The sequence below is a fragment of the Kogia breviceps genome, chromosome 10 (assembly GCF_026419965.1).
Source record: "Kogia breviceps isolate mKogBre1 chromosome 10, mKogBre1 haplotype 1, whole genome shotgun sequence".
Classification (NCBI taxonomy): Eukaryota; Metazoa; Chordata; class Mammalia; order Artiodactyla; family Physeteridae; genus Kogia; species Kogia breviceps.
The window spans coordinates 71,251,656-71,268,559 of NC_081319.1; the positions used below are offsets into that span (position 1 = coordinate 71,251,656).

A 16,904-nucleotide genomic window follows, 5' to 3' on the forward strand; every position below is an offset into this window, starting at 1 on the left:
AATTCCAAATAATTTCTGTGGTTACCATGCCCTTAAGGAAGTGGAGCGTAACTCTCAACTCGTGTGTGTTGTGCAGTGACTTCCTTCCAAGGAGCACAGTATGGAAAAGGGGGGAAAGAGTAACTTTAGAGTAGAGAAACTTGACAAACATCACCTCAGCCAGGTGATCAAAATTAACATCAATAGTGATAATTCACATTGATAGCATGTACCCCTAATGTGATATGAGAATGGCACTTTACCTCTGTGGTCTTGCTCCCCAAAACCTATAACCCCAGTCTAATCATGAGAAAAATATCAGCCAAATTCCAGTTGAGAAGTATTCTACAAAATACCTGGCTAGTATTCCTCAAAACTGTCAAAGTCATCAAAAACAAGGAAAGTCCAAGAAACTGTCACAGCCAAGAAGAGCCTAAGGAGACATGCCAACTAAATGGTCTTAGGTGCACTTGCGGTTCCTGGGACAGAACACTAAGGTAGGGTGGAGGCATAGCAGACACTCATCCAAAGCTTAGGGAAGCATCTCCATGAGTGCAGGTACAGCTCCCACCAATTTTCCTGACTCAGAGGCTGAAATTCTTGATCTGACAATGCCACACAGACAAAATGTTCCAAGCTGGGATTGCAACCATGGTTAGGAAACAGACCTGAATTGGCAGCCTCCTCCACTATTTAACTTGTTATTTTGGGAAGATTACTAAACCTCTCTGTGCCTCTTTTCTCATCAACCCTAAAGTAGAAATTATACTTGTAACCACCATCATTATATTGTTTGTGAGAAGCAAATAGGATAAAGTATGTAGGGTGCTTGGCCTAGTACTTGGCATTTAGCTATTTACTATTGCACTTTGTATGATTCATTTAGTATATATATTTTCTGCCAACAGAATTAGAGAAAATTGTTAACCACATATTGGAAAATTGAAAAGACAAAATGGGGCATTGAGTTATTAACAGAAGTAGTTGCTACAGGGAACAGCTACCAGACTATACTGCAGAATCAAAGGAAAGAGTCTGAGGTTTTTTTTTTTTTTTTTTTTTTAATTAACAGCTTTATTGAGGATAATTCACACACCATAAAATTCATCCATTGGTGGATAAAGAAGATGTGGTATTTATACGCAATGGAATATTATCCAGAAAAAAGAATGAAATAATGCCATTTGCAGCAACATGGATGCAACTAGAGATTATTGTAAGTGAAGTAAATCAGAAAGACAAAGACAAATACCATATGATATCACTTACATGTGGAATCTAAAAAATAACACAAATGAACTTGTTTATAAAACAAACAGACTCACAGATGTAGAAAACAAACTTATGGTTACCAAAGGGGAAGGGGGGGAGAGGGATAAATTAGGAGTTTGGAATTCACATATACACACTATTATGTATAAAATAAACAACACGGTCCTACAGTATAGCCCTGGGAACTATATTTAATACCCTGTGATAAACCATAATGGAAAAGAATATGAAAAAGAACATATAGGGGGCTTCCCTGGTGGCGCAGTGGTTGAGAATCCGCCTGCCGATGCAGGAGACACGGGATCGTGCCCCGGTCCGGGAAGATCCCACGTGCCGCGGAGCGACTAAGCCCGTGAGCCATGGCCGCTGGGCCTGCGCGTCCGGAGCCTGTGCTCCGCAACGGGAGAGGCCACAGCAGTGAGAGGCCCACATACAGCAAAAAAAAAAAAAAAGAAAAGAAAAGAACATATAGGGACTTCCCGGGTGGTCTAGTGGTTAAGACAGCGCTCCCAATGCAGGTGGCCCAAGTTGGATCCCTGGTCAGGGAACTAGATCCTGCATGCGGTAACGAAGATCCCACATGCCGCAACTAAAACCAGGTGCAAATAATTAAGTAAGTCAATATTTTAAAAAAATATATATGTATAACTGAGTCACTTTGCTCTACAGCAGAAATTAACACAACATTGTAAATCAACTATACGTCAATAAAATTTTTAAAAATTCATCCATTGGAAGTGTATGGTTCAAGGAGTTTTTAGTAAATTTATACAGTTGTGCAATCATCAACACAATCTAGTTTCATTTTCACTTATTTATTTTTAAAAAAATATTTATTTTATTTTGGCTGCGTTGGGTCTTCGTTGTTGCGCGTGGGCTTTCTCTAGTTGCAGCAAGCAGGGGCTACTCTTTGTTGTGGTGCGCAGGCTTCTCATTGCGGTGGCTTCTCTTGTTGCGGAGCACGGGCTCTAGGTGCGCGGGCTTCCGTGGTTGTGGCACGAGGGCTCAGTAGTTGTGGTGCACAGGTTTAGTTGTTCCATGGCATGTGGGATCTTCCCGGACCAGGGCTCGAACCTGTGTCCCCTGCATTGGCAGGCGGATTCTTAACCACTGCACCACCAGGGAAGCCCTATTTTTTTGTTTTTAATTCACTACAGTTCATGTACAATATTATGTGCCGGGGTGTACCACAATCCAGTTTCAGAACATTTCTGTCACCTCCGAAAATTCCCTCAAGTCCATTGCATTCACCCCCCCCTGGCTTCCACACCTAGCAGCAGGTAACTGTGCTTTCTGCCTGGATAGATTTGCCTAGTACAGTCTAAGTTTTTTTTTTTTTTTTTTTTATGTATATATATATTTTGGCCGCGCCTTACGGCTTTCGGCTTGCTGGATCTTAGTTCCCACACCAGTAATGGAATTCTGCGCAAGCAACAAAAGCGCAGAGTCCGAACCACTGGACAGCCAGGGGATTCTTTTTTTTTAAAATAATTATTTTTCAGTCTGAGTTTTAAAAAATGGGTAGTAAAAGAAGGTCGTGCAAAAGAGGTGCTGCTTAGAAACAGGTTTAACAGATTTTAAATTTATCACAAGTTAGAAGTTGTTTAAAAGTTGTTTGTAATTTTAAATAACACGGAAATCGTTACAAAGCAAAATGTTTAAAAAGAGAGAGGAAAAGCGAGAAGAGGCTCCAGCGTCGGGAGGCTAGAACTGGGGTGGGGGAGCAAAAAGGTGTGTCGGGAGCATGGGGGCGCGTTGGGCAACAAGCGCCAGCACCGGGGCTATACCGCCCTCACCTGGTTTACTGGGTCCCAAGCGCCCTCCTCTCGCGCAGGCGCAGTGACTCCGGCTTGCCGGCCTTGGGCGGGCTGGGGCGGAGACCAAGCGAGCTTTCTCCTCGATCGCGAACGCCTAGCGATTGCTCCTGTCTGTAGTGTAGGTATGGCGTTCGCGAGGGAACCGAGAGGCGGCGGGAACCCCCGGGGTCTCGCTCTGTGCTGACCGCGACCCAGGGTCGAGTGGGCTATGGGGGATCCTGACTCCCTGGTCACGGAAGGCCGCGCTGGTGACCGGAGCTGGTGCTTGCGGCGTGTGGGGATGAACGCCGAGTGGCTGCTGCTGGAGGATGGAAACGAGGTGAGGGGGAGGGGTCTTCCTAAGGTGAGGGAAGGGAGTTGGAGGAGGCACGGGCCGGAGGGAGGCCCGGCGTCCCGGCGGGAGGGATGAATGGAAAAGTGGAGGTGGGAGAGGAAGAGAAGAGAGCGGTGAAGGGTGGGCCCTGGGGGGAGGGAACGGAGAAAGGTGTCTGGTGCGAGCGGTTGCGGGGGGGTGTCTGAGGTGGGCGGTGTCCGGGGGAAGTACGACCGTGTGGGAGAAAAGATGGCCCCGTGGAGAGCGGCCTAGGTCCGAGGGGCGAGCTGGGGCCGGTGTTTGGGTTGCGGGAAGAAGCCTGGTAGAGGGGGAGAGCGAGAGGTGGGCGTAGAGAATGTGAGGACTGCTGGGGTTTCGGAAGGAGGCGACTTGTGTTGATGGGTTGGGGGGCTGGGACAGCCCCTATTGGGGTCGCACCCGGAGCGCCCGGCCCTGCCGGGGCGGCGGAACTGGGAGGCGGAGCTGCCCCAACTTCCGAGAGTCACGGAACCGTCTAGGGTCGGGGGTGGGGAGCCTCGGAGGACTGCTGAGAGCGTGAACTTTCTCAAGTTTATTATGACAAAGATTGCGAGTTTGAGATCATGTCCCTTAAAATACTCAGACTTTTACGTAAAAATGCCCTTTTCCTTTCCCACTCTTGAGGAAAATTGGCGCTTTGGTATGGGCCACAATTATCCTTTGAGTCTCGGTACTGCCGACTGGCTCCCCCTTAGATGGGTTGAGGTAGGGCTATAGAAATAGAAGAATTCTCTCCAGAAGCTGCTTATGATGTTATCTAATGCGGTTATAAATACAAAGAAAAAAATTTAAAGAGGACAGGTGAGGCACGGTTTCAGTTGGGGGCCGCTAGGACTCGGGAGGTGGTTCTAGAGAGGGTGATGGAAGAGAGGAGAGGGAGAGTGCGATCAGCTTGGGAAGGAGGGTTAGATCAGGGACCAGAGCCGTTTTGGTTTTGGAAATGATTTCTGTGAAGGATAAAGAAGTCTTTTGATAATTTTGTATGTTTAACTAGATTTTTCCTGTAAGTTACATAGTCCCAATTCAGTCTCCCACGTATTTACTGAGTACTTGCATTGTTTGTTGTAGTATGAGAGGGACACATAATAAAGACTTTTGTTCTCAGTTTATTGCTTGAACGGGGAAAGAGGATTTTATGCAATGAAGCAGTTTGAGAACATCTAGGAGGACTGTATGATCAAGTGCCAAGATGTGGTTTATTTAGTACTATCCTAAGAACAGTCAGAGGAGGAATTCGGGTCCAGCCTTAAATGTTGCTAGATTTGGGGATTATAAAGGATTACTTGTATGCTGTGAATTGAAGAACACGAGGAAGATACCTCTGCCCCCAGTCTGTCTTCTATCCCCGTTATCAGTGCCTAAAAGTCTATATTAGGCATTCATTCTTTCAGCTCGAGCATTGGCCTTCCCTGCACTACCCTTTCCAAAAGCATATACCTTTAGGAAGTTTAACAAATGAAGATACTAATACCTGAATAATAGTAACTATACTTTATTTTGTATAGGACTGGGCTTTCACATACATCACTTAATCTGAGCCCTGCACATATATCACACTCACACACAACCCTGTAAGGAATTTAGTGGTCATGTTAATTGTTCTTTAAGATTCAGTTGTGGTGGATTAATTCATTACTTCTGAATAGCTTGGTAGCACTGGGAGTCTTGGGGAGGGGGCAGGCAGAAGGATTAAAGCCCCTGCAGCAAGGACAAGAGGACTATAAAGTACTCCTACACATATTTTAAACTATCAGATAATTTTGTGTGAGACCACCGCTATGAGGGGAGAGCCATACAAGCCAGAGTGAATGGTGAAGATATAGCAAGAAGACTGGCTTGCCTTGGGACCTATGTGGAGGAGAGGCCGCCCAGGCCTGGTTGTCTGCAAGGTTGTACCTTAGGAAGTAGTTGAAGCATAGCCTACAGTGTGTATGGACAGAGGCCTGAGTCAAAGCCAAGAGATGAAGTCTTCCTTATATTGTAATGGTCCCCAAACCATAGCACAGGCCGGTGTGCACAAGATTTTAGGAGGTGTGCTGATATTACTTAGTTATAATGAGAGTAAAGTCAGTTTCTTGCCTTCCCAGTACCCCTCAGATTCTCATCTATAATAATAAAACAAGTTTCCTCTCATTTCATTGGAAGGAATACTGTAGTAAATTGTCTGCCTGAATGGGTGTCTTTAAACTTCTTAAACCAATCCAGAGAGTTTGGTAGAAAAACAAATTAGATAGAGATTTATTGCAAATTAGCTAGTTCCCAGGCCCTATAAGTATTTAGGCCTTTGGGGGAAATCATAGTATCTTCATTTTTCTCTTTTCTTCTCCTGTATTTGGTTTTCACGAAGCTCTTTGCCCTAAGAGGGTCGGAAAAAGGAAAAGGATGGTCCCAGAGGAGTTGTTGGTCATTTGGCAAACAGTAGGAGTCATGCCTAGGAGGAAAGCATTAGCGAAGGTGGGTAAGGACAAAATGAACTTGTAGACCAATACTGTCAGTAAGCGCAAAGGCTTGCAAAACTGTTGTAAATGGAAACGACCCCCAGCAACGAGTTGGCAGTTTGTTGGCACTCAGTTCCCATGGGAAATTTAGTTTTATGTTATGCATGGTGCTGGTATATTCAAAAGCTTATGTAGACGCTAACCATGATGTGGATGAATTATCAATATATCAAGGTAAATTCTAGGACCAGACAGTGAAGGGAAAGACAAAAAAGAGTGTTTCCTTCCTTTCCTGGATTCAGAGTTCATAGGAGGTGATTTCAGAGAAAGGTGCTCATCTCCCTTTTTTGTATTACTTTCTCCAGGCTACCCATAATGGCAATCTGACTCTCTCCCCTCAGGTATTAAAATGGAATATTTAATACTTTCTTTATTAGAAATAAATCTACCTAAATGGAGATTCTTACTGAATATGGATGACAGATAAATCCTTAAATGTTCCATTTTTAAAGGGTACATGTATTAATTCAGAGGAACTTCTATAATTAATGGAATTTCTGGCAAACTGTCAAAGCATTGAAAAACTTCAGATTCACGGTTTTGGTGGAGGTGATCACCACAACATTTTAGAGGGGAACAAGTCAGATTGTAAGGTTCCTGGCTGCTGCTCCATAGTTTCCAGTGGTAATAACCCATTTTCCAACTTCTGACCTAAAAAAATGCCTATCTCCTGGAATCTGGGAGGACTCATAAGCAAGATCTCTTTATTCTTCCATTTATTCACAGATATTTACTGAGCAGAAAGAGGCTCTGAGGAGTACAGAGTACTGTGGTACACAAGACAGATAAGGTCCCTGCTCATGAAATTTAAATTCTAAATATAAATTTAGAAAAGTAAATAAAAGTAGACAAAAATAAATGAAACAAGCAACATAATTTTGGTTGTGGTAAGTGCATGCTAATAATGTAAAGGAATGCAATGGCTGGGGAGGGATCAGGCAGCAACTTTAGATCAGGTAATCAAGGTAGGCCTCTGAGGAGCTGAAACTTGAAAGATAAGGAGTCCATGCAAATGTCTGAAGAAGGATGTTCTAATCTGAGGGGACAGGTGAAAGTACCCTCAGGTAGTGTTTCTGACCATAATGTGAGATAACACTAAAGAAGTAGAGGGGGTTAGGACATTGAGGGCCTTAAAGGCTGTGGAAGGAAGTTTGGATTATTAGAGAATTTTAAGAAGGGAAAAGATCTGGTTTAAAGTTTTTACATTACCACCTCAGCTACTGTGTGAAGAATGGGGTCTGGCACAGGAGCAAAAACAGCATAACTGGAGGAAACAGTGCTGTTTGGATTAAGGTAGTGGCCACTGAGAGAGAGAAGCGAATAGATTAGGGCATATTTGAATTACAGCCAGTAGATTTTGCTGATGATTTGAATGTGGGGATGAGGGATGTAGAGGGAATCAAAGATGGCTTCTGGGGCTTCCCTGGTGGCGCAGTGGTTGAGAGTCTGTCTGCCGTTGCAGGGGACATGGGTTCTTGCCCCGGTCCGGGAAGATCCCACGTGCCGCAGAGCGGCTGGGCCCGTGAGCCATGGCCGCTGAGCCTACGTGTCCGGAGCCTGTGCTCCGCAATGGGAGAGGTCACAGCAGTGAGAGGCCTGCGTACAGAAAAAAAATAAAAATAAAAATTAAAATTAAAATTAAAATTAAAATTAAAAAAAAAAAAGATGGCTTCTGGGTTTGGGGCTAAGCAGTAGGTTGGGTGGTAGTGTCAGTTACTGAGATGAGAGTTTGTGGGGAGGAATAGGTTGGGACAAAGCGTCGTGGTGGTCTTTGAGGGACTCAGGAGGACAGGCATGATTTTGAAAATTCAAAAGGAGCAAAAAGTGCAGCTTTTAGAAAACCACAGACTATTTGGCTTAATGTTCCCAGGTTAGGTTGGGGTATGGGTCATTAAAGAGGTGACGTGTGCGCCAAGAACAATAAGCAGGGAATTCTACGACCTAGATCCCAGAAGAATTTTATTTCCTTCCTTGACAGGGTTATTATGAACTTGACTGGTCTGTCAGGAAAATATGATAGATGTGAACTGGGACTTCTTTGCAACCTTTTCCAGAGGCTCTCATGCTGTCATTATGGATAAGATGGAAAACAAGGACTTTTCTATCTTTTGGTTGAATTATAACTGATTCAAGGTGTTCCTAGATTGTGTGGTGGAATGTTTACTAGACTTTCCTGAGAGCTTTGCCTTTGGTTACAACCTGTTTTAATCTTTTAATGTCTTGAATGAAGGTACAGAGGGCATCATATCAATTTGGTGGGTGACTCCAAGCTGGAAGGGATATTGAGTATGTCTGACGGCAGATAAAAAATTCAGAAAGGTCTTGAGAAGCTCATGATAGGCTGAACTAACAAGATGAAATTTAATAGGAATCAATGCAAGGTCCTGCACTTGAATCGAAATTTACCAACTAGTCAAGTATAGGACAGAAGAGACATGACTTAGCATAAAAATTCTTAGGGGAGGGTTAGACCAAGAAATTTAATCATTCCTAAGCCTAAGGATACATTGGCAGTATGATAGATCTACTGTGAAAGCTAATGCAATTTATATGCTTCAGTGATAATATCTAGAACTGGGAAAGTGATACTTGAATCCGACTATGTAATAAAAATTAGGTTTATTTTTCTTAGTGTGGCATCCAGGAATAAAAATAAACCAGGAGTCTCTTCACAGACCTATTAGGATGGCAAAAAGACTCAAACCTATGCCGTGGAGTTACGTTGAAGTAACTGGGAACATAGGGCCAAGAAAAGGGAAGATTCAGTAGACACTTTATAGTTGTCATGTGAAGGGGGATTGGAGATTTTCTGGTGGTGCCCAGGGTAGCGCCTGGGCCAATGGATGGAACTTATAGGAAGAAAGATGCCAAGTCAGAGCCATTAAAAAATTGGAAGGACTGTCTTATGTAGAAGCTATAGTTCTTGGCAGTGTTTAAGACTAGTTGATGGGGTTGTGTAGAAAGAATTCCTCCATCCCATGAGTGGCTGAACCAGGTGACCTTTCAGAGTCCTACCAACCCTGACATTCCATGATTAATGTTCAGCTGTCTTTTGTCACAACTTTTTACCTTTTTCTAGCCAGTGGCTCCCATGGCAGCTGAAGGAGGAGATGGCCAGTGAGCTGTTTGGGTTTCATGGGAGTCTGGTTTCATAAGTTAGGACTTGTGGATACTGCTGGTTGACAAGATTGTAAAGGATCTCTCTTTTCAGTACAGTGGCTGATTGTGTCTCTTACATTGTCGTTGTCTTCCTAGGTGACTGTAGGGCGAGGATTTGGTGTCACATACCAGTTGGTATCAAAAATCTGCCCTCTGATGATTTCCCGAAACCACTGTATTTTGAAGCAGAATGCCGAGGGCCAATGGACAATTATGGACAACAAGGTACAGTAATCCACAGAAGCCTAGTTACTTTTATTGAATTTTTGTTTATTTTTAAGTTAGAGTCCCCCCCCCAGGTAATACATGGTACAAAATTAAAAGATTCAAAATTAAAAGAAGAGATCTTCTCCCCTAGCTACCCACTTGTCTTTCCCAGAGACAACTACTTCTCTATGTTGCCAGAGATTAGATTATGCCAAAATAAAGTCTAATGACTTGAAGTTAGTTACTTTGTAGGGAACACTTGAATTGGGGCAATAGATCCTATTCCAGAAACCAGATTAAGTTACCAGGGGACTTGGTCTCTTGTGAGTTGGAGGTCCAGAGATCTCGGGAATCTGACAAAGATTCTGGAGTACAACTGTGATTCAGGACATGTGGAGGGGGAGGAACTGAGCTGACTGCACTTAGCTCCCACTTCTTTCCATCAGAGCAAACCCCTCCTCTCACTTTTCACCTGTTTCATATATTAGTGCTCTAAGGAAGATTTTCTTTGAATATAGGGTTTTTTTTTGCTTGAAACAAATTTGAAAACCACAGATCAAATGTGAATACTAAGGGAGGTGAAATAGTGTATAAAGCCCAGCAATTAGGAAGTACCTAAAGTGCAGATATACAAGCACCTGCGAATAGTGAATAGAGAGTGAAGTGAGAGAAATTTTGATGTCAACAGTTAAGGATTAGGAAGTGTGAAAAGTCTTTGGACACCATTTTGCACTGCTCTGGTTGAAAGGATTTTAAAGATACCGGTTAGAAGGAAGGGTATTAAAATGATTCTGAGACCAATTCCAGTGGGTGTGGGGACGTCTCCCCACCCGTCTGTCAACCTGAGATAGCATCAGATTCCACCGGTAAAGGGCTCAGTCCCATAAGACCACCCTCCACTTTAGATGCCAGTCACAACCCCAGGTTAACATCTGTGCTTCTGACCAACTGGCTATAGGTTGGAAGTTCCAGGGACCCTGTCCTTGAACTTCAGGTGCCAGTTGCCAAGTCCAGGTTTTCACCTGTTCTTCTGGCTGACTGGCTATAAATCAGAGGTCCCCATTGCTGCCTCCCACTTTGGATTTAATTAATTAGCTTCAGAGTGATTCACAATTTAGGAATACATTTACTTAGATTTACCAGTTTATTATAAAAGGATATGGTCTGGGATACAGGTGAACATCCAAATGAAAGAGACTCATAGGGCAAGGTATATGGGAAGGGGCATGGAGCATCCATGCCCTGCCCCTCTCCTAGCACTTCCAGGTGTTCATCAACCAGGAAGCTCTCCAAACCCCATCCTTTTGGGTTTCTATGGAGGCTTCATTACATTTGTGTTATTGATTGAATCATTAGCCAGTGGTGATCAACCTCTAGCCCCTCTCCCTTCCCAGGGGGTTGAGGGGTGAGACTGAAAGTTCCAACTCTCCAATCACAGGATTGGTTCCTCTGGCACCCAGCCCTCATAGGTGACCCTGGTGCATTCCAAAAGTCACCTCATTAAGATAACAAAAGATACCTTGATCTCTTACCACTTAGGAAATTTCAAGGGTTTTAGAAGCTCTGTGCTAGAAATGGGGATGAATACCAAATATATATTTCTTATTATAATTCATAGTATCACAGGTATTCTGTAGGCCTGCCCAGCGGCCTCATTTTGCATGCATAAACCTGCTAGAATTAAGCTGTTGGAGAAAGTACCTTCCTGCACTAGGATTAAGTTGAGTTGGCATGGTGTTGAAAGAGAGCATAAATGCTAAGTAAATTGGTTCAGCACTCTTGGCAAGGCACTGTGAGCAAAATATAAATTGGCACCAAAAAGGGGACCTTAGACATGATCTATTTTAACCCCTTCTGTGCACAGTTGAGTCTGAACAAACCTTGCTGCTTGGGACAATTCAACTTCTGGTCTCCCAGCAGCTAGAGCAGTGGTTCTCAGCCCTGTTTCCAATTACGCCCATACTTGGGATACTTTTAAAAAATACTGGAGATAGCACATTAAAATTAAGAATTTCCATTCATGAAAAGATATCATTAAGAGAGTGAAAGCAAGCTCAGAGTGGAAGATACTTGCTACACATATAATCAGTGAAGGGCTTATACTCGGATGTATATAGAACTCCAAATCAATGAGAAAAAGAAAGATAACCCAGTATTGAAAATGGGCAGGGGCTTCCCTGGTGGCGCAATGGTTAAGAATCTGCCTGCCAATGCAGGGGATGTGGGTTTGAGCTCTGGTCCGGGAAGATCCCACATGCTGCGGAGCAACTAATCCCATGCGCCACAACTGCTGAGCCTGCTCTCTAGAGCCCACGAGGCATAACTAAGCCTGCGCGCCACAACTACTGAAGCCCACGTGCCTAGAGCTCGTGCTCCACAGCAAGAGAAGTCACTGCAGTGAGAAGCCTGTGCACCGCAAGGAACAGTAGCCCCCACTCTCCACAGCTAGAGAAAGCCCACACGCAGCAACGAAGACCCAACGCAGCCAAAAATAAATAAACTAAAATAAATAAATTAAAAAAAATAAAAATGGGCAAGAGCCAGGCACTTCACAAAAGATTCTTTCCAAATGTTCAGTAGTCATGAAACATTGTTCAACTTCATTAATGATCAAATTATTTATTTGATCAGTAAATAATACAAATACAAATCATTTATTTTGGCTGCATTTGGTCTTTGTTGCTGTGCGCGGGCTTTCTCTAGTTGTGGTGAGCAGGGACTACTCTTCGTTGCAGTGCGTGGGCTTCTCATTGTGGTGGCTTCTCGTTGCGGAGCATGGGCTCTAGGCTCACCGTCTTCAGTAGTTGTGACACATGGGCTCAGTGGTTGTGGCTCGTGGGCTCTAGAGCACAGGCTCAGTAGTTGTGGCACATGGGCTTAGTTACTCCACGGCATGTGGGATCTTCCTGGACCAGGGCTCGAACCTGTGTCCACTGAATTGGCAGGTAGATTCTCAACCACTGTACCACCAGGGAAGTCCCTGGGAAATACAAATTAAAAGCATGATGGAATACCACAACACACCTTGTAGTCAGAGAGTAACTATAATTAAATTTTGATGATGCCAGACATTAACACGGGTATGGAGCAAGTAGTCTTTTGATAGAAATGTAAGTTGGTACAACTATTTTGGAAAATTATTTGGCATTATTTATTAAAGTTGTGTATGTATGTATGTGTATATACATACATATACACATACAGTATTTTCACTCCTAGGGAAACAACCCAAATGTCTTTCAACAGTAGAATGGATAAATAAACCGTGGAATATTCTTACAATGAAACACTGTACTGTAATGAATATGAATGAATTACTGCTATATCCAACAACATGGATAAATCTCGCAAACGTAATACTGAGTGAAAGAAAACAGACACAAAAAAATACTTTTTTTTTTGGCTGTGCCATGTGGCATGCGGGATCTTAGTTCCCCAGCTGGGGATCAAACCCACGCCCCTTGCAGTGGAAGTGCGGATTCTTAACCACTGGACCGGCAGGGAAGTCCTGAGAATACATACTATTTCATGCCATTTGTATAATGTTCAAAACCAGGCAAAACTAACGTGTGATGTTAAGCCAGGCTAGTAGTCACTTTATGGGGTTATGGGGGGGACTTAGTGGCTAGAAGGAGGCATAAGGATGTTTCTGGGATGCTGATAATGTGGGGATTTTTTGTTTTTTTTTTTAAACCTTGTGGTAGTTACACTGAGTGTTCATTTTGTGATATTCACCCAGTTGTGCATTTATGATTGGTGTGTTTTTATGTTATGTTTTAGTAAAGAATTTTTTAGAATATTGACTGATACACTTGTTAGAATTGCTAAAATAAAACACTACCAAGTGCTGGTGAGCATGAAGAGTAACTGGAACTCTTAAACACTGCAAGTGAGAAAACAAAATAGTACTGCCACTTTGAAAAACAGTTTGGCAGTTTCTTACAGTTAAACATACACTTACCCAGCGATTCCATTTTTAGGTATTTACCCCAAATTAATGGAAACATGTTCTCACAGAAACTTGTACCTGAATGTTTATAGTGGCTTTATTCATAATCACCAAAAACTGGAAGAAAACAACTAGGGAACAGAGAAACAAGCTGATATACCCATACCCTGGAGTACTACTCAGCAATAAAAATACCAAGCTACTGTAATGCAACCATGTGGACACATCTCAGAGCCATCATGCTAAGCGAAAGCAGCCAAACTCAAAAGGGTACATACTGTGTATGATTCCATTTATACAGCATTATGGAAAAGGCAGACCTTTGTAGGGTAGAGACTAGATGAGTAGCTGCCTGGATATGGGTGAAGGGTTGACTGCAAAGGGGCCCTGTATCTTGATATGATTATACACAGTGTTTGTGTCTAAACCTGGCTTTAAAAATTCTGATGCCTAGTTCCCATCTCAGACCAATTAATTCAGTCTAAGGATGAGACTCAGGCGCTGCGATTTGTTCTAAACATTTCCAGGTGAATTCACTGTACAGTTAGGGCTGAGAACCACTGAGCTACATAAGTCATCTAGAGAGCTGAAAGGAAACATTGGCTTTTGGCTTTGGGTTTCCACTGTTCTCAACAACCGATTAAAAATGCTGGACAGAGATTGAGCATTAAGTGAAGTAATTAGTATTTAAGGGGGTGAGGGTTGTTCCACCTTTTCCTCATTGATGACTGAGACATTGGGCAGGCTTTTCTTTGGTTATCACTTTGCTGCTGATGACATTGTTCAGACTGGTGATTATGAAAACCAGTATTATGAAATACAAGAAAGTATTGAACAGAGTTTGATTTATTTAAACCATTGTATTTGAAATCATATCATGGACAGTACTTGACTATTCCTGTATAGCCATGGTATTTTCATCTTTTCCTCAGTCACTGTGTGAACAGAACCAATTTGGGCTTTTGGTCCAAATTATACTACTAGGTGTCACCAAAGAGTGATTAATGGGTAAACAGAGGCATCCAAGGATAAAATGGGATGGAAAAATTTTGAGAGTTTATTTTTCAGACCTAAAGGGCTCTGAAGGAAGGCAGGTTAATACAGAGGGTCTAGTGGAGGGCTGCCATATGTCTCAAGAGTTTGCCCCAGCTTTTTAGGGAATCCTTGTTCTCTCTCGTCTGGGCTGCTTCTATAACCTTCTTTATTTACTTAACATTATCTTTGCCTTTGAGTTTTTCTTAAACTTCTGTATCTTGGCATTAGGTGGCCTCCTGTGTCATATTACTTTCCCTGAGACTGTTTTCCTATGTATATTTTAAAATTGACTCTTCTGGTCTCCATCCCCCTCCTTTGTTAATTCCTCATGTGTTGTTTCAGAAGTCTGCAGAACCGATCACTTCCTATAATTTCTCAGGCTGAATATGAATGGAAAGTTTAGGAGAAGGTTGACAGATAAGCCAGGTTAGGCCCAAGGCAGTGAGGTAAAAGCCAGTCTTTCGGTGTGTTTCTGTGCTTGTCTTTCTCTCCCTCTCCCTGCTTGAGCCAAATAATATAGAACCAGAAACCAGGGCCTAATACCAAACCAGAGCTGAGATCCAGTCTCTACTCCCCTGGATCCTCTGTGCCTTGTAGTTCAGCCCCCTGTCCTTCATATTTGGGTTGACCAGGTATTTTTTCTTGGTGAGTGTAGGTAGCTATTTTTACCAACATAAACATAAGCCTTAGTCCCCGTTCAGATGTGAGCTTCATCTCTGTCCTGTCCCCCAAAGGTAAGTCCTGGATATGGGTTAAAATGCCCACTTGTCTCTTTAAACTTTAAATGCTGCATTTGCTTCAGGTCTATTTTAGGACCTATCATCCCCATTTAGCATCTCTTAGCTAACCCAGCCCTACATGATATTCCTTTGCATTTATAGGCTGTGCTATGTAATCCCACATTTGCTTAAATATGCCCTTGTATTTTGCTTTCCATGGTCAGCTGCTAAAAGATGTTTTCATATCTTCTGCTTTTGTGCTAGGTATATTTACTTTGCCAAGATGCTGAGCACAGCGTTGAAGTGATCGTTGATAAATCAATTGAGCCAGAACAAAATAATGGTAGTATACACTTATATAATGCTTACCATGTGCCGGGTACTTTTCTAAGTACAGTACATATTTTACCTCATTAAATCCACACAAACACCATGAGGGAGAGACTATTAATATCTTCCATTTTATAGATGTGGCAGCTGGGGCATAGAGAAGTTAAGAAACTTGCCTAAGTCACACAGCTGTTGAGTAATGGAGCCAAATTATAAACCCAGGCAGTCTGACTTCAGGTTCATGCTCTTAATCCCCACACTGTGATTTAATTTAAACCACAAAAGTAAATATTGAGCATTTGTTCTATGTGGGTCACTGTGCTAAGTGTTTTATATGTATTACCTCAGTCATTCTTCACAGGAGCAGTATGAGATAGGAACTGTACTATTTTACAGACAAAACTGAGGTACAAAGAGGTTAAGTAAATTGGTGAAGGCCATGCAACTAGTAAGCTGAGTCCAGAGCTCCAGCTCTTAACCACGTGTTCTGTTGCCCATGGACCTCTGGTGCTGTTATTTGGATCAGATCCCACCTGCGATTTGACCCCAGTACAAGGTATTGGTACTTTCTTTTTCGGTTTATGTGTACTTGGAAGTGTTTTTTCATTCACCAATGTGTTCAGGGGCCACACACATCCAGAGACAGTGCCTGCATGACTTTCTTGGCCAAGCATACCTTCGGAACCTCATCGTTAGATGCTACTTCCTTCACTCTTAGCAGTTTTTCCAGTCTTGGGCCATTGCCCCCAGTTTACATCAATAGGAGTTATTCAATTTCAGTTTCTTTTAATGCTACTGCATTTATTTGAGTAATTCATCCACCAGTAACAAGGTGATTCCTGCCTGCTACACAGGTACTTCTCTGGAGAAGTGAACATCATATAGGTAAAAAGCCAAAGTGCTGTTTGAAGAATGCTGTTTCTAAGGATGGCAGTTTATGAACCTTTCTTTTCTATTTGTTCTCAAGGGTTTTCTTTCTTTCTTTTTAATAGATCTTTATTGGAGTATAATTGCTTCACAATACTGTGTTACTTTCTGCTGTACAACAAAGCAAATCAGCCATATGCATACACATGTCCCCATATCCCCTCCCTCTTGAGCTTCCATCCCATCCTCCCTATCCCGCCCCTCTAGGTCATTGCAAAGCACCAAGCCGATCTTCCTGTGCTATGCTGCTGCTTCCCACCAGCCAATTGTTTTACATTCGGTAGTGTATATATGTCGATGCTACTCTCACTTTGCTCCAACTTCACCCTCATACCCCATGTCCTCAAGTCCATTCTCTATGTCTGCCTCTTTATTCCTGCCCTGCAACTAGGTTTATCAGTACCATTCTTTTTTTTTTTTTTTTAGATTCATTTATATGCGTTAGCATATGGTATTTGTTTTTCTCCTTCTGACTTACTTCACTCTGTATGACAGACTGAGGTCCATCCACCTCACTGCAAGTAACTCAATTTAGTTTCTTTTTATAGCTGAGTAGTATTCTATTGTATATATGTGCCACATCTTATTTATACATTCATCTGTCGATGGACATTTAGGTTGGTTCCATGTCCTGGCTATTGTAAATAGTGCTGCAGTGAA

At 42.7% G+C, this 16,904-nt stretch overlaps 1 protein-coding gene across 3 annotated transcripts in view; it reads left to right on the top strand.

Annotated features, from left to right (window-relative positions):
• Nucleotides 1-3,064: 3,064 nt before the first annotated feature.
• Nucleotides 3,065-16,904, top strand: part of RNF8 (ring finger protein 8) — a 37,480-nt gene continuing 23,640 nt past the window's right edge. Inside the window, exons 1-3 of one of the 3 annotated variants that reach the window (XM_067006124.1) lie at nt 3,094-3,387; nt 9,174-9,302; nt 15,252-15,330. In XM_067006124.1, coding sequence (XP_066862225.1) covers nt 15,328-15,330 — 3 coding nt within the window. In that variant the 5' untranslated portion in view covers nt 3,094-3,387; nt 9,174-9,302; nt 15,252-15,327. Of the gene's footprint in view, nt 3,388-9,173; nt 9,303-15,251; nt 15,331-16,904 lie in introns of all 3 variants that reach the window. The other 2 variants (XM_059076375.2, XM_059076376.2) reach the window with 2 other exon arrangements.